At 37.8% G+C, this 20,258-nt stretch overlaps 2 protein-coding genes across 13 annotated transcripts in view; one reads left to right on the top strand and one right to left on the bottom strand.

Annotated features, from left to right (window-relative positions):
- Positions 1-421: 421 nt before the first annotated feature.
- Positions 422-1,339, top strand: ncbp2as2 (NCBP2 antisense 2 (head to head)). The gene is made up of 2 exons (XM_067363716.1): positions 422-512; positions 614-1,339. Exon 2 carries the CDS (start codon positions 621-623, stop codon positions 933-935), a length of 315 nt encoding a protein of 104 aa, XP_067219817.1. The 5' UTR covers positions 422-512; positions 614-620; the 3' UTR covers positions 936-1,339.
- Positions 1,340-2,738: 1,399 nt separating this feature from the next.
- Positions 2,739-20,258, bottom strand: part of dlg1b (discs large MAGUK scaffold protein 1b) — a 146,603-nt gene continuing 129,083 nt past the window's right edge. For 8 of the 12 annotated variants that reach the window (XM_067363948.1, XM_067363952.1, XM_067363954.1 and 5 more), the window contains 8 exons: positions 18,182-18,281; positions 14,821-14,862; positions 12,340-12,390; positions 12,128-12,229; positions 9,653-9,825; positions 9,357-9,466; positions 8,990-9,081; positions 2,739-4,935 (listed from right to left, as the gene is read on the bottom strand). In XM_067363948.1, the coding sequence (XP_067220049.1) occupies positions 4,829-4,935; positions 8,990-9,081; positions 9,357-9,466; positions 9,653-9,825; positions 12,128-12,229; positions 12,340-12,390; positions 14,821-14,862; positions 18,182-18,281 (777 nt within the window). In that variant the 3' untranslated portion in view covers positions 2,739-4,828. Of the gene's footprint in view, positions 4,936-8,989; positions 9,082-9,356; positions 9,467-9,652; positions 9,826-12,127; positions 12,230-12,339; positions 12,391-14,820; positions 14,863-17,897; positions 17,932-18,181; positions 18,282-20,258 lie in introns of all 12 variants that reach the window. The other 4 variants (XM_067363950.1, XM_067363957.1, XM_067363960.1 and 1 more) reach the window with 2 other exon arrangements.

The raw sequence follows: 20,258 nt of genomic DNA, 5'->3' as shown, positions 1-20,258 counted from the left end.
ACTTGGACGTGTGTGCATCGCGCTGAGGAGTGTTTCCAGGAGATACACTATCAGCTCTTTACAGACTGACCTCACAAAGACAGCTTTTTATCAATTAAAGTGTAGTACTCCAATGCAAAATGAATAGCCTCGTGTTCACAATAATTGCATTACATTGGTAATATAACGACTATACATTATTCTTTGTCCTATAGTAGTTATTACAGTGTTTTTTTTTTTCTGTTGCCTTTAGATCAAACCTCTAATCATGATACAGTTAAAGTAATGGTGAGGTTCAGGGAAACTATTAAAAATATTGTAAATATTTGTTATAACACAGTAACCTGCATGAACACGTTTATAAACTTTAGCTAATGACATGATTGTCTGTTTAAAATGTATTACTCCCCCCACGCCTATAGAGGGCACTGTGACGCGTAAAGCCCTATGGTGATGCAAATCCTACTGCACCAGATCGCGTTGATAAGACCCGCTCAATACAGTGCAGAGTAGTCGATTGGGGACCTTTGAAGGTAATTTGCTGTTTACATAACGAAACATCAGTTAAACTATACATATATTAAATATGAACGTGGTTAAGATCGTTAAAATCTAATGTAGATATTTGTAACAGGTTCAAAATGGTGCTGCGGCGGATCTTTTATGCCTTGATAAATAACGCTCAAGTGGTGGAGAAGCTCGCGGAGTCGCGACCCATCAGACGGGCGGCGCAAATCACAGCCTTCGCCATCACTAAAGCACAGATAGCCGGGAAAGACGCCTCGACCAAGCTGCTCAGATCCGACACTTTTCGCCAAATACGGGAGGAGACGTCAAAGATACCCGGGGATGTGCAAGAGCTGGGCCGGAGAGCTACAAGACTGCGGGATACGTTTGTGAAGGAGGTGAAAGAGGGAATGAGGGACGCCAACCGACAGATAAAAGACAGAAAGTGACAAGAGACCTCATATTCATGGCGCTATTGCTATGCCACTTGTGACAGCGTCATTAAAGACTCTGAATGTTCTACTGTCAGACTGGAGTTTTATGCCCCTTCTCATAGGACTTATTTAAATATCAATGTAAGGATTGTTTGTATGACCGGAAGTGCCGTGTTTGAGAAATAAATAAATGAAGGATGAAATGGGTATTTGGATTGGTTATGTCACGTAATTGAATCAAAAGGTGTAGCCAGATTATTAAATAAAGACATTTCAAATCTACAATGATTTATTGAGCTCCATGAGGTCCAATGCAAGCGCATGAGCTCCATTTCAAAATGTAAAATCAAGATTATGTAATTCAATTATGTCTCTATAACACTTCTTCGTCACAAGATTAAAGCGAAAATACAGATCAATGTGTAGAGTAAAAAAGATAATTGCGACTTTGTCTCACAGTGTGTCTTTTTTTAATTGAAACTTTCTCACATTTTCCATTTTTACTTTTACTCCGAGTCGGCAGTGGATTTCCGTAATACATAAAGCAGTCATCAAGCGCTGAAATAATGCTTATAAGTTCTTTCAACTGCGTGTACTATTAAGCAAATAAGTGAGGTGAAATCAGGTGTTTGTTTTGACAATGACATCGCAGAACACTTTTTTTTTTTTAGAAACCAATGTCTGGAAAAAACAAAACGTGTGCTTCACAAATTTAAACCGACAGGCAGCTTTCCAAATAGTGCAGATATTTTGTTAAAAGAAGCATTGGAAAGTTTCACTGTTCTTCACAGTCCGTGTTCTACGTTAATCATAATTCCTTGGTTCACCACAATGTAAACAAATTATTTTTGTTAGTGGAAAAAAACAAAAAGTCAGCTATATGAATAAATGCACCACAATCGTGCTCTTGTACTCAATTTCAGGAATTATCAGTTCCTGTGACATTGATTCAGCACTTAAAGGGTTAGTTCACCCGAAAAAGAAAATTCTGTCATTTATTACTCACCCTCATGCCGTTCCACACCCGTAAGACCTTCATTCATCTTTAGAACACAAATTAAGATATTTTAGTTGAAATCCGATGGCTCCATGAGGCCTGCATAGGGAGCAATGACATTTCCTCTCTCAAGATCCATAAAGGTACTAAAAACATATTTAAATCAGTTCATGCGAGTACAGTGGTTCAATATTAATATTATAAAGCGACAAGAATATTTTTGGTGTGCCAAAAAACAAAATAAGGACTTATTTAGTGATGGCCAATTTCAACACTGCTATAGGAAGCTTCGGAGCATAAATAAATCAGTGTATCGAATCTGCTGTTCGGAGCGCCAAAGTCACGTGATTTCAGCAGTTTGGATCCGAATTATGATTTGATACACTCATTCATAACTCTCCGAAGCTTCCTAAAGCAGTGTTTTGAAATCGGCCATCACTAAATAAGTTATTTTGTTTAAAAAATATTCTCGTTGCTTTATAATATTAATATTGAACCAATGTACTCACATGAACTGATTTAAATATATATATTTTAGTACATTAATGGATCTTGCGAGAGGAAATGTCATTGCTGGCTATGGAGGCCTCACTGAGTCATCAGATTTCAACAAAAATATCTTAATTTGTGTTCCAAAGATTAATGAAGGTCTTACGGGTGTGGAACGGCATGAAGGTGAGTAATAAATGACAGAATTTTCATTTTTGGGTGAACTAACCCTTTAAAGGGATAGTTAACCTTAAAAATTCCAACCCAATCTCATGAGAAAACATAACTTTTATGAGGTGATGATTTGATATGAACAAAGCATGATTTCAAGAATGTCCACCCCTAACCTAACCGTCAGTGGGGAGTAAGCAGATCATATGAAAACCTACAAATGAGATTGTAGGAATTCATACGAATTAACCACCAGTTAAGTAGTAGTTAAGAAATGCCAGTGTTGGAAAATTGTCATCATTTACTAACCCTTTCAAACCTGTATGACTTCATTTCTTCTGTGGAACACAAAAGATGATATTTTGAAGATTGCTGGCAACCATTTCGATGACCACAGACTTCCAATGTATGGACAAAAAAATGTCTATGTTTCACAGAAGAAATAAAACAATACAGGTTTGGAACAACATGAGGGTGACTAAACGATGACAGAAACTTCATTATTGGGTGAACTATCCCTTTAATATGCCATAAATTGCCTTGTGTAATAATAGCTGTACCATAATCACTAATGTGACAACTTTCAGAAGTGTATTGATGTTTACAGCTACACAGAATAATGGCACACCTTATAAACACACTTCAGCCCTCCATCTGAAGGAAGACTCACACCAGCACTGTGCTGTATGAGAAACATTTTGTTTTATTTTTTAATTAACCATTCTCTTGTTCGTTTTGATCAATGGAATGAATCAGATCAGTAGGTTATTTACAGGTTTCTTTTTCCAGTCCCAAAATGTCCCTAAAAAGCAGAGGTGTTGAGGTGGTAGAACAAGCAGTCTTAGTATAGAAAACAATCATGTCATAGGAAGAGCAGGCAGGACCCCGTCTCCAGGATGGGTTTAGAAAAAAAGGAGTCTCTGTAGAGCTTCCTGTGGCCAAAGCTTTGTCAGCCCTGCGAAGCTCTTCTTCTAGCTGAGATGGTTTGTGTCTGAGAGGGGGGCGTTCTTCTCCACACACATTATGACTCTGATGCAGCACACTTGGAGCAGATGATGTTGAAATGGCGGGCAGAGAGGAAGAAGAGACAGAACTAGCTTCAAATATTCTGTTAATCAGCTTGACTCTGTTTTCTCTGCGCTCTCCCTGCTGTCCTGCATTTGTTTCAGTTTGGGAAAATAAAGGGTGGTAACAGAAAAAGAAAAAATATATTCATACTATTGTTAAATCTCTTGCTCTAATATACATTTTACAATGTCAAGAAAATAACTCCCATCATAATAGTGCTTAAGTAAAGCTCAATATAGACTTTTATTATAACAAAATAGGCAGTTTATGGAGGGTTAAATATCTGTTAAGATCTCATTGTACAATAAATTTCTTCCACATATGCGGTGGCATTTTATTGCCTCTTAAAAATATCAGTTCCTTGCAAATGGCAGACTTTCCTAAATGTAAATCAATGAGTTGAAAACATGTACTCTGTGTAAGACACTGATTATAGACTCCAACATTCTAACGGTGGCGGCACACGTCTCACACATGTGCAGCGGGACATCATCTAAACACAATGGCTCTGTAACGCAGACGATTAGAATGAGGAGAACAATAAGCATGCCAATACAACAGTCAAGAGAGAAAAAGAAGTAAATCAATGATGATGAATGTGCGGAACATACAGGACTATGGTGAAAATGAACAACGAGAAAGAAGGGCCGAAGAACACCTGGTCTTAAAAGCTACAACGTGCAAAGTTTTGCCTTTTTGTGTGTTTCTCACCATTTTAATGAATCCGATGCCTGAGACTCTAGCTCCGTGTTACCATTTTCACAAAAACAACACAGAAAAGAACAAGTAAAACAAAAAGAGACTTGTGTCGGAAAATCCAGATCGCTGTCTTTGTCCTTACAAAGTAACCTCCCTTAAACATTAAGGAACTGTACCGTTTCCAACCCCCTGGTAAACAGATGCTGGTCTGGCATAGCTTTGCTTTCTGTAAGCATGGAAGCAGTGGAGATCTGAGGAGGACAGATCATCTTCTCTTCAAATAGCTACTGAAGAGCTAAAAGTCAGGAGGTGAAGATGTAGGACTGAACAGAGATCGAAGTATGTTGGATTAAGGAATTAATCTGTTGAGTTAATGCTGTCAGTTGTCACTTGTCAACTGAGATTATCAAAAAGAAAAACAAAAATGACAGAATCAATAAATAAATCAGGCAGAGAAAAGGGGACGATAAACTCCTGAAGGCTCTCATAGTTTCTCCTTGGACTGTACCCATATGTATGGCCCAGACTGTTCCTCGATGATTTGCTTGACTTGATCGTAGATCTCTTCCAAAGTGTCCCCCAGAACAATCGCTGCAATGCAGAGAAGACCACAGTGAGGTGAAAAACAGCCAATAAATTCATGCATACAATATAAACTGCCAACATTCATACAGACAAGCCAAGATTATTACAGCTGCAATAGTGGAAGTGTCATCCAATGAGAAACTAGTCAATTAGTGAGGTCTATTAGGGAGTTTTTGTAGTCTTTTTTTAGCTTTAACATTTTAGCAGTGGTGCTTTAAAAGGGATGAATTCAGAGATTCAACTTCTCAGTGAGCAGAGAACTCGCATGCCCACTAGATTTCTGAAACAAGTGCATTTTAAATGCAACTTCTGCAAAAACAAACAAAAAAAAATTTGAAACCTTTTTTTGGTAGATTATTTTTCAACATAAAACCACAGTTTTATAATTTAATATGATTTATTACACGGCTCTATGGAATACTTGATTCTGATTGGTCAATGGTGCCATCCAGCGGTATGTTATTTCCCGATAACAACCTCTAAAAACAGATAACACAGGCTCATCCGGGTATCTTAATTTGTGTTCTGAAGATGAACAAAGGTCTTACGGGTGTGGATTTACATGAGGGTGAGTAATTAATGACAGAATTAATTTTTGGGTGAACTAACCCTTTAATGGTAATTTCAAATAAGCGTATCTGTTCAGATTGATTATATTTGATTTTTTGTTATGTTCCTGTTAAAATTTGTTTTCGTTCCTTGAGCCATTTCAGAGCCCTGGTTCCCTGGGAATCAAAACAAAGGCTTTACCATTGCTACATACAGTGGTGTGAAAAAGTGCTTGCCCCCTTCCTGATTTTTTTTTTTTTTTTTTGCATGTTTGTCACAATGTTTCAGATCAACCAAATTTAAATATGAATCAAAGATAACACAAGTAAACACAACATGCAGTTTTTAAATGAAGGTTTTTATTATGAAGGGAAAACAAAATCCAAACCCACATGGCCCTGTGTAAAAAGTGCTTGCCCCCTACTGTTAAAACAACTTAACTGTGATTTAGAACAAGAGAATAAAGGCACCAGGCCCAGACAGCGTTTCACCAGCCTGTCTGAAAACCTGCACTGACCAGCTGGCCCCCATCTTCACACTGATCTTCAACAGATCACTGGAGCTGTGCAAAGTCCCCTCATGCTTCAAACGCTCCACCATCATCCCCGTCCCAAAGAAACCTAAAATTACAGGACTTAATGACTACAGACCTGTGGCTCTAACGTCTGTGGCCATGAAGTCATTTGAAAGACTGGTTCTGGCTTATCTGAAGGACATCACTGGACCCTTACTGGACCCCCTGCAGTTTGCTTACCGAGCAAACAGGTCTGTGGATGATGCAGTCAATATGGGACTGCATTATGTTCTCCAGCATCTGGACAGACCAGGGTCTTACTGTATGTGAGGATCCTGTTTGTGGACTTCAGCTACGATTTTAACACCATCATCCCATCACTCCTCCAGCCCAAATTAACTCAGCTCTCCGTGCCCACCTCTGTCTGTCAGTGGATCACCATCTTCCTGACAGACAGGCAGCAGCTAGTGAGGCTGGGAAAACTCTCATCCAACACCTGCACCATAAGCACCGGTGCCCCTCAGGACTGTGTTCTCTCCCCACTGCTCTTCTCCCTCTACACCAATGACTGCACCTCTAAAGACCCCTCTGTCAAGCTCCTGAAGTTTGCAGATGACACCACACTGATCAGCCTCATACGGGACGGTGACGAGTCTGCTTACAGAATGGGGATTGAACAGCTGGCTGTCTGGTGCAGTCTTAACAACTTGGAGCTCAACACGCTCAAGACAGTGGAGATGATCATGGACTTCAGGAGAAACCCCCCTGCTCTCCCCCCACTCCCCATCATGAACAGCACTGTGACTGCAATGGAGTCATTCAGGTTCCTGGGCACCACAATCTCACAGGACCTGAAGTGGGACAACCACATTGAGTCCATTGTAAAAAAAAAAAGGCCCAGCAGAAGTTGTACTTCCTTCGCCAGCTGAGGAAGTTCAACCTACCACAGGAGCTGCTGAAACAGTTCTATTCTGCCATCATTGAATCCATCCTCTTCAATTACCGTCTTATTCAGCTCAGCTACCAAATCTGACCTCAGAAGACTACAGAGGGTAGTCCGGTCTGCTGAGTGAATCATTGTTACAACCCTCCCCACTGTCCAAGAACTTTACTTAGCCAAATTGAGAAAAAGGGCAAAGAAAATCACTCTGGAACCCTCACATCCAGCACACTCCCTCTTTGAACTGTTGCCATCTGGTCGACGCTACAGAGCTCTGAGCACCAGAACGACCATACACAGGAACAGTTTCTTCCCTCAAGCAATCCATCTCATGAACACTTGACAAACACGGAACACACAACACTATTACACATTATTTACTTAAAACACTTATTTATATTTCAAATTTGCACACATAACTGTACATACATACAATTGTCTATATTATATACTGTTTTTTGCTTTTTTTGCACTTTGTCTATCTTGTAATTTGTATATTATTATTTTATTCTTTTTATTATGTGTCTTGTCTTGTCGCTGTCACTCTGTTGCACTGTGGAGCGTCTGTCACAAACAAATTCCTAGTATGTGTAAACAACATACCTGGCAATAAAGCTCTTTCTGATTCTGATTCTGTTTATCACACCTGAGTTCAGTTTCTCTAGCCACACCCAGGCCTGCTTACTGCCACACCTGTTCGCAATCAAGAAATCACTTAAATAGGACCTGCCTGTCAAAGTGAAGTAGACCAAAAGATCCTCAAAAGCTACACATCATGTTGAGAACCAAAGAAATTCAGGAACAAATGAGAAAGAAAGTAATTGAGATCTATCTGTCTGGAAAAAGGTTATAAAGCCATTTCTAAAGCTTTGGGACTCCAAATCCATTATCCACAAATGGGGAAAACATGGAACAGTGGTGAACCTTCCCAGGAGTGGCCGGCCGACCAAAATTACCCCATGAGTGCAGCGACGACTCATCCAAGAGGTCACAAAAGACCCCACAACAACATCCAAAGAACTGCAGGCCTCACTTGCCTCAGTTAAGGTCAGTGTTCATGACTCACAAAAATGGCCTGCATGGCAGACTTTCAAGACGAAAACTGCTGCTGAGCAAAAAGAACATAAAGGCTTGTCTCAGTTTTGCCAGAAAACATCTTGATGATCCCCAAGACTTTTTGGAAAATACTCTGTGGACTGACGAGACGAAAGTTGAACTTTTTGGAAGTTGTGTGTCCCATTACGTCTGGTGTAAAAGTAACACAGCATTTCAGAAAAAGAACATCATACCAACAGTAAAATATGGTGGTGATAGTGTGATGGTCTGGGGCTGTTTTGCTGCTTCAGGACCTGGAAGACTTGCTGTGATAAATGGAATCATAAATTCTGCTATCTACCAAAAAATCCTGAAGGACAATGTCCGGCCATCGTTTCACCTCAAACTGAAGTGAACTTGGGTTCTGCAGCAGGGCAATGATCCAAAACACACCAGCAAGTCCACCTCTGAATGGCTGAAGAAAAACAAAATTAAGACTTTGGAGTGGCCTAGACAAAGTCCTGACCTCAGTCCTATTGAGATGCCTTGGCATGACCTTAAAAAGGCAGTTTATGCTCGAATGTGGCTGAATTACATCAATTCTGCAAAGATGAGTGGGCCAAAATTCCACAGCGCTGTAACAGACTCATTGCAAGTTATAGCAAACGCTTGATTACCGTTGATTACTAAGGGTGGCCCAAACAGTTATTAGGTTTAGGGGGCAAGCACATTTTCACACAGGGCCATGTGGGCTTGGATTTTGTTTTCCCTTCATAATAAAAACCCTCATTTAAAAACTGCATGCTGTGTTTACTTGTGTTATCTTTGAATCATATTTAAATTTGTTTGATGATCTGAAACATTAAAGTGAGACAAACATGCAAAAAAAATAAAAAATTAGGAAGGGGGCAAGCACTTTTTCACACCTCTGTATATAATGTATTATAATATCAGAAATGTGAGTCGTGGTAGGCTGTAGTCTTGATGCCTGTATGAAAGACACACAGAATGAGCAGACAGACCTGTGAAGTGCTCCATGAACTCCTGTTCCAGCTTCATGGCTCTGTCATATGTCTTCCTGCCTTGTTCCTCCGTCAGTCTTTTATTCATCTCCCTGAGGAGAGAGTAAACCGCATTGCCCTCTAATTACACACTGTTTAGTATTACATTGCTTGCGGAGGACAGAATAACCTTTATAAATTAGTGATCTACTATTAAAAAAGGTTTGAGAAATAAATAGATTTGACTGCACCCCAAAGCTTTGATTAGGTAAAGTTTACAACATACTGTATGACACAATGGCAATTAGAGTGGAAGACATCCAATAACCATCCCACCCATTCCATCAGCACCAGAGTAATGTATTTTGATTCCTTGTCTTTTACTCACATGATGTTCTCTACTGATTTTGGTTTGATGAAAATAGCAATGGGGTAAAGCACAGCCACTTGCAGCCTCTTGATGGCGTTGCCTGATACATCTAGAATGCAGTGTTTGCCCTGAAGAGAGTATCACAGCAGGTGTAGCATGCATATTGTGCTTATTTCTCCAGAAATAATGCTAAGTTCCAGTTCCTAAATAACATCTTTTGTAAACATTGAGTAATGACATTCAAATCATTTTTGTTGCCTGGTAAATGTTATGTATGTAGACTCAGTATTGGTAATAACCTTTAACAACCTCACCTTTTCTGCCACCTCTCTGACAGACTGCACACTGGTTCCATACAGGTGGTTATTGTACTGGCCTGCCTCGATGAACTTGTGCTCCTGTATATCTCTCTCCATCTGCTCTCTGGACACAACAAAGTGGTAGTCTCTCCCATCCACCTCATAATCCCGTTTCGGCCTCGTTGTATCTGAGACAGAGAGGACCACACGCTACATTATTATTATTATTGTGCGTCTCGGTACACCAAGTGTTTGCCACCCAGTTTATGCTATGCAACAATATTCAAAGGCTCATGAGTTTTATAAGATTTATTCTATAAAAGGATCTGTAAAATTATTTTTTTAAGTCACAATTTCTATCGATAAGTTTATTTAAATCATTTTAAGTTGTCTGACCATACATGCAAAAATATTTGGAACTTTACTGTCAAAATAAGCTGAGCATGGGGTGTTTCTGTATTCTTAAAGGGTTAGTTCACCCAAAAATGAAAATTCTGTCATTAATTACTCACCTTCATATTGTTCCACACCCGTAAGACCTTCGTTCATCTTCGGAACACAAATTAAGATATTTTTGATCAAATTCGATGGCTCAGTGAGGCCTCCATTGCCAGCAAGATAATTAACACTTTCAGATGCCCAGAAAGCTACTAAAGACATATTTAAAACAATTCATGTGACTACAGTGGTTCAACCTTAATATTATAACGCGTCATGAAGCTTTGAAGCTTAACGAATCTTGTGTTTCGAATCAGTGGTTTGGAGCGTGTATCAAAACCACTGATTCGAAACAAAATATTTGAAAAGCTTCAATGCTTCAAGTATTTTGAACCACTATAGTCACATGAACTGTTTTAAATATGTCTGGGAATCTGCATAGCTTTCTGTGCATCTGAAAGTGTTAATTATCTTGTTGGCAATGAAAGCCTCACTGAGCCATCGGATTTGATCAAAAATATCTTAATTTGTGTTCCAAAGATGAACAAAGGTCTTACGGGTGTGGAACGACATGAGGGTGAGGAATTAATAACAGAATTTTAATTTTTGGGCGAACTAACCCTTTAATGCACATTTTAATCAAATTGCACCATGAATAATCTGAGTCCACTGCATTTTGAAAGGAAAAGCTCATTCATACTTTTAAAGGGATAGTTCACCCACAAATTTTGTTATCACTTAAAGGGATAGTTCACCCAAAAATGAAAATTTGATGTTTATCTGCTTACCCCCAGGGCATCCAAGATGTAGAGGACTTTTTTTCTTCAGTCGAACGCAAATGATGATTTTTAACTGCAACCGCTGCCGTCTGTCAGTCAAATAATAGCAGTGATTGGGAACTTGAACAATAAGAGTCGAAAAAACTTCCATAGACAAATCCAAATTAAACCCTGCGGCTCGTGACGGCACACTGATGTCCTAAGACACGAAACGATCGGTTTGTGCGAGAAACCGAACATTATTTATATCATTTTTACCTCTAAAACACCACTATGTCCAACTTCGTTCAGCTTCCGGCTAGTGAGGTCTGATCGCGCTCTGACAACGGAAGTGATGTCTCGCTCTCATTGAAGTATATGGGCGAGACATCACTTCCGTCTTCAGAACGCGTTTTTTGACCTCACTAACAGGAAGCTGAACGAAGTGGGACATAGTGGTGTTTTAGAGGTAAAAATGATATAAATAATGTTCGGTTTCTCGCACAAACCGATCGTTTCGTGTCTTAGGACATTAATGTGTCGTCACGAGCCGCAGGTTTTAATTTTGATTTGTCTAAGCAAGTTTTATTTACTGTTATAGTTGAAGTTCCCATCTACTGCTATTATTTGACTGACAGACGGCAGCGGTTGCAGTTAAAAATCATAATTTGCGTTCGACTGAAGAAAAAAAGTCACCTACATCTTGGATGCACTGGGCGTAAGCAGATAAACATCAAATTTTCATTTTTGGGTGAACTATCCCTTTAAGTTGTTCCAAACCTGTATGAGTTTCTTTCTTCTGTTGAACAAAAAATAAGATATTTTGAAGAATGCTGGTAACCAGACGGTGGGGATAGTAGAAAAAAATACTATGGAAGTCAATGGCTACCATCAACTGTCTGGATACCAACATTCTTTTAAATATCTTCTTTTGTGTTCAACAGAAGAAAGGTTTGGAACAACTTGAGGGTGAGGCAATGATGACAAAATGTTTTTGAGTGAACTATGCCTTTAATTAAATCACAGACATTCATAGTTCAACAGCCCCAGTTGACCAACTGGTCAGATTCATTGTGCTACTAAAGAGACCTCTGTGAATAATAATTAACATTACTTACTAGTAGAACTTATCTATTAAAATCTCTAAAAATTAAAAACATATTCAACCATGTCAATGCAGTCTGAACTGCTTTTCTAATCTGGTAAGCTTGCAAACCATACTGTAAAATCCACTGCAGACACTGTAACATCATATGATCTCATCAGATCATACACACAGTGTACAGATACTTACGGGGAACACAGGAACCAAATTTGTCAGGGAACTCCGATATCAGGTCATCGTTTACTCTGTCTTTCATCGGACCCAAGATAATCACTGGTCGAGAGTAGTTCACTATGGAAAGGCCATTCATGAAATCAGTTACATTTTCATAATAATGATAACTGTTCATGTTAAATATCAAGGGTTAATATTGCTGTTACAGAGAATCATTAACATTTTACCTTCCTGCTGACAGACTGGCTCATAAGACAGCACATATTCCTCTTGACCACCTGAGAAATTAACACACAGACACACACACAGTTAAGCTTAGAAAAATATCTCTTTGTACAATTCATCATTTGGTTTATGTTATCATTTTTAGACAAACAAATCCAGCCAAGCATATTAAGACACTAAAATCAGTGCAATGTTTTCTGCTCATGCATCATTATTGAATGTGTGAAATAGCAACAACTATGCGAGATCCACTTGTGGCCACTAGAGGTCATCTATGCCGCACAAATGAATAGTGTTAAGGCAATGGAGTCCTCCGTCATGGTTGGTATGAGGTTGTCATAATGATTAAAATGGAGCTTTTTCTGTGGATCTCAGCAGGCCAGATTGCCTAAGGCTGTGCACTATGAGTTAGAGGTAGATATGTGGTGTAAAAGAACATTGTTCTTTAAAGTACAGGGCAGAATTTGTAAGGGCCTGTGACATGCTTGTTCTGTATACTGCATGATAATGTAGTGTACTGTGTACTTAAAATATGAAATATTATGCATTTATTCCCTCCCCACAAAAAAGCAATGTGAAATAAGTTAGTGTTAGTTATTCACATGTATGAAAGATCACAAAGAATACAACTAAGGAGATCACACTACAACTTCAATGTAGACTTGATTCACAGGACAAGCCTTTGTACTGTAGGGCTGTGCTGATACAATCAAATACTGATTATACTATCACAAGTCTTGTCAGAACAGGTCCTGCATCATATGATATCATTTTCATGCAAAAATGTATTTATGAATGAATTGCTGCCATGGAACAATATCGCACTGTACTATAGCTCTATAATTTCCATTTCATTGCAAACTACATTAATGCTGAAGTAATGAAATAAGAAATTTAAAATTTAAATAGATATATTTATTTATTTGCACTGCTGTTCAAAAGTTTGGGTCGGTAAGATTTTTTGGTAACATTTTATTTTAGGGTCTTTTAACTAGTTGCTTATTAGCATGCATGTTACTAGAATATTGTCTGTTTATTAGTTCTTATTAAGCACATATTAATGCCTTATTCTGCACGACCATATTCTACATTCTTAATCCTACCCAATACCTAAAATTAACAACTGCCTTACTAACTATTAATAAGCAGTAAATTAGAAGTTTGAGAAAAAAAATCAATAGTCAATAGTGAATGTATTCCCGAATCCCTATACTAAAGTGTTACCAATTTTTTTTAATGTGTTTGAAATAAATATCTTGCGCTCAACAAGGCTGCATTTATTTGATTAAAAATACAATGACAACTGAAACTGTGAAATAGTATTACAATTTAAAATAACTGTTTCTATTTTAATATATTTCACAGAAATTATTTTTTTTCCTGTGATGGCAAAGCTGAATTTTCAGCATCATAACTCCAGTCTTCTGTATCATGTGATCCTTCAGAAATCAATATAATATGCTGATTTGCTGCTCAAGAAACATTTATGATTATTAAAATTGAAAAGACTTTTGCTTAATATTTTGGGAAAACCTTGATACATTTTTTTCAGGATTTTTAATCAATAGAAAAATCAAAAGAACAGCATTTATTTGAAATAGAAATCTATTTTAGTTATTTTATTTATTTGTTGTCACATTTGAATGCAATTAAATTTAACAGAATTTAACACATCCTTGCTGAATAAAGGAATTAATTTCTTTCTTTAAAAAAACAAAACAAAAAACTTTTCCCCCATGTAAATACCCCTAGCTTTTGAAGTGTTATAGCAGAACCAGTGAGAACCCCCCCCCCCGGCTTGTACATTGAGCCCTGCTTGTATCAATTTTTTACTGTTTATTTTTGCATTCATATTCATACTTGCAAATTCTGTGATCAAAGCCATTTTTATGAGATTCAGTATCCCTTGCGCCTTTGCCACAGCAGTTCCATTTGCAATCCTTTTAAGATGCTGCAATGTATATAATTGTGACTCAAAGTGTCTTGTATCATGCAGTATCTGGTAATGCCTTGCTCTAATGCACAGTCTGTAGTGCTGATCACAGCGGTGTGTAATATCTGTCCCCCATGAGACAGAATAGTAATATCTTTAGAGTGGCTTTGATATAGCACCACTGTGACTCTGACTGTCTCTGACAGAAAGGGGCAAGGGCTGGGAAGTGATGGGGGTGCACTGTTGCTATGGAGACTGAGTCAGGGGCTGGCAGAGGGCTCACTGATTGATTTTGGTATTGTATCTGTGTGGCTTCTGGAACATTACCCAGCCTGTCTCACTGCAGTGCTGCTCTGTTGAAGGGGGTGGGCTATGTAAACTCTTTAGAAGTCCAGAATTACATTGTTTGGTATTTCTGTATATTGTATTATTAAATTGATCTCTCATACATGTTAATTCATAGCAGAGAGGAATAGAGAGAGAGAACAGTGTTAAATGCGAAAGCAGACGAGACCGACGGACGAAGGACACAATGGAAAGAAGAACTTACGGTAACTACTCTCACTATCACTGGCATTAGAGGTGACATGCTCTGAAATCATAACAGAGGGGGAATGGATGATGAAAACCAAGAACAGGAGCACATGATGATGCATGAGGTGACTTCAAATAAGAGAGGTATAGCAATCCCGAGTCTCAGCAAAGTGGAGGAGTACAAACACACACCACTGAGGGACACAGTACACCTTCTAAGAATCTTCATGGCAGCTGTGTCCAATTTAAAGACCACATTTTAGTCTATACAGTATATGTTAGTTTTGAGGTCATGTGCTACTATACTCTTAAAAGTTGACAAAGTTAACTAGATTTTCAAACTGTGGTCGGGGACCCCCAGGGGAATGCAAGCTTGTGCTTCATATAAAACAATATGCATCAAATAAAATAATAGTTAAAAAGTACAGAATTTGCCATTTTTACTGTTTCATTCTGCTTTCTAAACACTGATCAGAAATCATAAGTTTAATCACAATTATCTGTTCTATTACCAGCCATATTTTCATGTTTCTTACCAGGTTTATAAATCTAAAATTAGTTTTAACATAAAATAACCTATGAATTAGAATAAAAATAGTAAAAAAGCAGTAAACAATGACTCCTTCCTAGCAGCAAATATTAATCTAAACAGAAACAGGGTAGTAAGCACATGTTCGTGCACACAGTCTTCATAGACTAATATGGATTTAAAATATTTACTACCCATCTTGCATACGCAGGCATATTCTAAGTTTTGTCCAATAAAATGCTCTCTAGTCTGAGAATTAATTTCCTTTCAAAGAAAGTGGAACTAATTCTGAAGGTATCTTCATCCATATAAGTGTGGTTTCATTGAGTTGTGATATAAACGAAAAGCTATGGGATAACACTCAGTATACTTTGAATGTCCTGATTCAAATCAAAATCCATGAACAGGGTCATTTTTCAGTTGCAGTGGCAAGTGGTGTTCCCCTAATTTGCAACAGTTAAAATAAACTTTAAAACTTTTCACTGTAGGGTGAAAACAATGTGTAAACTTAAAAGTTTTTTTTTTTTTTTTTTTTAAATATTTAAGTTTGAGATTTCGTGTGTAACAAAATCTGCATATCCTGCATTACCTCAAGGAGGTATTGTGGGATTTATATATTGTGATTTAGATTTAATTTAACAAGTACAATTTAATTAAGTCATTAAAAAAAAAAAACTGTGGTGTTACAGTAATGGATGTTGCCCATTTAAAGGTGATAGAGAGGATTTTTTCGTCAACTGAGATTCCAAAGACTGTTAGTGAGTTTTTCAAATGAGCACATGCGTAAGAACAACCCCCCTCCTTCACAGCTCACTTCAAAGGAACGCCTCCCAAAAATCGTGCACGAGTATTGGTACACGAGTGTTTACCACTGGCATTCGCTGTGTCATGTTTTTTGGATTCATTATGTTAGACTCACCACAGGTAACTCATAATCTGCAGTTGTTACTCCTGTCTCCTGACAAAAACATTGCATGTGGCGCCTGTGGAGTGTGGAAAGTTACTGGAGCGCGCAGCCGCGCTCGTCTCTCACAAGGAACATCACGGCAGTGATTGACAAGCCAGAGGGCCAAACGGCTGATGTTTTTAAGGCCCTACCTCGTGCACAGATGATGTTAATATTAATATTATTACTTTCAGTGCACCTAATCTTTTATCCGTTAGTAAAGACAGTTTCAAGTAATATTGCAAAAATGTATAAAACAAAACATCCTCTTTAGCACCTTTAAGAAAATGGGGAATTTTAATTAGACAACTTCCAGCATGTAAAAGTCATTGCAGGTGGTGGTTGATGAGTTGATTCTCTTATTGATTTTCATAAATGTTGCAAAATTTCTAACAATTTCATGTGTTGCACTTTATCAAGAGTATGTGGTGTTTCACTGATAACTTACAGATTTTTACATATTTTAGTCTAAATTTTGATAAATAGTCTTACTGATAATTCTAAAATCCCCAGACGTTGAAACCATCATGATGGCAGCCTCTATTTTGGAAGACTAGATTTGTGCAAATTGTCTGTGTTGTTATAGTCTTTTATGGTAACCCCACATGACTCCATAGTAACTCCACAGACAATATACAACCAGAAATAGTCTATTTTTATTAAAAATAATAAATGTCCCTTTGCTTTAGGACATTCATAATCATATAATTTTAATTTAATTAAATTCAATTTAATTTAATAAATTTATGACCAAAAAGAAAAAGAAGCAGCAGCAAAAAACTCCCTTGCTGGAAATAGGGGCCAAGTGAAAAATTAAACCCTTTTTTTTTTTTTTTTTTTTTTTAAACTGTAATTTTAATAAAGCAGTAAAACTGAATTCACAAAGGTATTTATTTTTCTTAATTATTCTTTAAAGTTGCATATTCCTACTTATTTTAGAACCAGAAAAAAACAGAAATGTACTTCAAATACTGGTAAAAGCACAGATATAAGTGGTTGTGGCATCAGTATTTAAAATTAAGTTATTAAGCTTTCATTTTACTGGATATAGCATTTTAAACAAATTTTAAATACATAGCAATACATTTTTATTATTTAAAAATAAAACGTGGTGTTTACACATTTTCTGTCTTGTTTGCCATCGCAATTGAAGAATGACCCAACATAAAAGAAAACTGCAGCTGTCAAGCCATTACATGGGCTATTTGAGGAGTTAAAATTAAACACAGTAAACTATAATTAGATAATAGCTTTACTATCTAGAGTTTATCATGGCAAATAAATATCAGATCAATAGATAATTACTCTCAATAGAACATGATGAGAAAATAAAATTTGCAGAAAATGAATGAGGGAAGATTCCATAGAGAACAGTGAGGAAGACAGAAGAAAACAACCTTTCACCTCCACCATCAACAACTGAAAGAGAAAATGGTTTTGTCTGGTACTTTAAGCGTGTCTGGAGAAGCTCTTGAACTTTGGGAAAAACTAAATGTGCCCTCTAAAGAAAGATCAGTATGAATGATGAGAGTGAAGAATGAGAGATGCGACAGGAAGAGAGATAGAATGGAGTTCTGGTCCAGAGGTGACCAAGTGGGCATCTACATGGTGAACTTACTCTGGCCTTTGGATAGCATGTCATCTGGGTTGTCCTGTGGAGCGGTCAGGAATGGAGCAACGAGAGAGACAACAACCACAAGAGTACATGGGTTACTGAGACACTATAAGGCCTGGTCCAGCCACTGGACACAGCAGGCACCAAGCGTTCTCTGTCCACTGGTGTTGCTGTGTCTAAAGTAGGCTCTGATGCTTGCTGTGTCCAGTGGAGCAGTGCCCACCTCTATCCTTATGACCTGCTGCCCTATTCTTGCCCAACACTGGAGTGCTGCTTTCTGTACTTACGGTCCACATCGCTTGTTTCCTGCTCACTCGCCTCCTTGTTCTTGTAGAAGGGGAACTTGCGGGAAAAGAGGTTCTTTTTACGCTTGTCATTGAGGGACTGCTGAGGAAGAGAAGGAAGGGGAGGGCAAAAGAAAAGAAGGGAAGGGGAAGAGGGCTGTCTAAAGTCCATATGGAAAAAATAAAAAGATGATTGTTTTGCTCTTGGCTTTGTGGACCTCTGGTGGCTTAATCAAACGAAGTGATTCAAGTTACATTTTGATGATCAATTTCTTTTAGATATGTGGAGGACATCACAAAGTAAGAATTGTACATGAAATGCATGATGAACTGAAGTGGACAAATAAATGGATTTGAGTCAAAGACTCAAAAAAAGCAAGCAGCAGGAAATCTCAAACACGAGGAGCATTCAGATTTGCATGCAGAGGGTAAGAAGCGTTGTGAGTGTGCCAGAAGCATGTGGAGGCCTATAACTGCTTTGGTTGTGGCCGCTTCCTTATCAGCAGCAACACGCCACAAAATCGAGTTGGGCTGATTTCTTTTTCCAAATATAGTATGAAATCCTTTGCTGTGAACAGAGCCTGAATGTGAAATTATTTAAGTAATACTAACTACACGGCTCTGTTCTTCGGCAGTGATGACTCACCAGGACTATAGGTGCATTTCCATTCTTATGCAGTAATCAGTTATAAGCCTGGTTGTTTGCACTGCAGCACTGTGGGTTACTGGAGAGCATGACATGGTAGGTAGAAGGAGGAAAGTGTGAGGATGAAGGAGAGGAGAGGAGGAGGTGTGGCATACATAAGGGCGAGCAGTCCGACATCAATGGCAAGCGTATTTGTCCTTCGTTTTCCTATCATGCATATTTTGTCGGGCTGTTAGATAACCTGGTGTTTTGACTTCTATGTCTCATAAATGAGTTATAGATGTATTACAGCATTGTTATATGTGTTATATAACATATGGCCGTTTTTGGGCCTGCAACACTTGCAGCTACGCATGCTGTTAATTTAGACCGGACCATTCATATGGCAGACTGATTAGTAAACGTCATCCAGAATATTACATTCCACTGAATGCACTGACTGAGCATTTTTAAATGTGAGTTAATATAAAATAGTCAAACTTTCACAGAGGTAGGAACATTACCAAACACTAATTTGTAAAGTCATTTAAAATGCATTTCAATGTCATTCTAGATACACAATATAAAACAACAAAGAGGCTTTGTTCTAACCCCTAGTGAGTTGCCTACTTCTACAGCATTTTAGACATCATAATCCTGAGGTTGTTCCATAAGGAAGGTAACATCATTATGCTGCTTTCTAAGATACCTCGTTTTGGCCAAAATCTAAGGCAGCATCACATATACACTACCAGTGTAATTAAGCAATTTTTGGGGGTCAGTCATTTTTTTATATATAGAAAAAAAATATTTCAAAACTCACTTTATTTAGTGTAGATGTTGCAAAAGATATTCTTTTCATCAAAAAATTAAGTATCATAATATCTTATGCAGAACATCTGTTCAATATTAGTTTTCTACACTGACAGTAAGACATTTTTCTTGAGCACCAAATCAGCAAATAATTATTTCTGAATGATCGTGTGACATTGAAGACTGGTGCTTCAGTACAGGAAAAAATTACATTACAAAATACAATAAATTGAAAACAGTTATTTTAATTTGTAAAAATATTTCACAATATTACTGTTTTTATTGTATTTTCAAAAAGTAAAAAAATTTTACCGACCCCAAACTTTCGAACAGTAGTGTCTGGTTTGCAGAGAATACAATCCCAGAACACACTGTGAGCTCAAAACTTTATTCAAGATGGCAGACAAGTTGAGAGAAATGTTTTATTAACAGAAAAGTATAGAAAATCATAACACAACTTTATCCCAAATTTACCCAATATTTAAGTGTGCTAGGTATTTTTTTTTCTTTATTACATTACTGTCTAATTAACTTGCTAACAACAAAACTGAACCGTGTGGATGTGACACTGAAAAGTGTTGCAAATCAATCACTTACGAAGTGATTACCAGGATGTGGTCTTAGAAATCAAAGCAACTCACT

Source organism: Chanodichthys erythropterus, chromosome 16 (assembly GCF_024489055.1).
Source record: "Chanodichthys erythropterus isolate Z2021 chromosome 16, ASM2448905v1, whole genome shotgun sequence".
NCBI classification, from domain to species: domain Eukaryota; kingdom Metazoa; phylum Chordata; class Actinopteri; order Cypriniformes; family Xenocyprididae; genus Chanodichthys; species Chanodichthys erythropterus.
The sequence above is the reverse complement of the archived record's forward strand: the minus strand, read 5'-3'. Positions and strand labels throughout refer to the sequence as shown.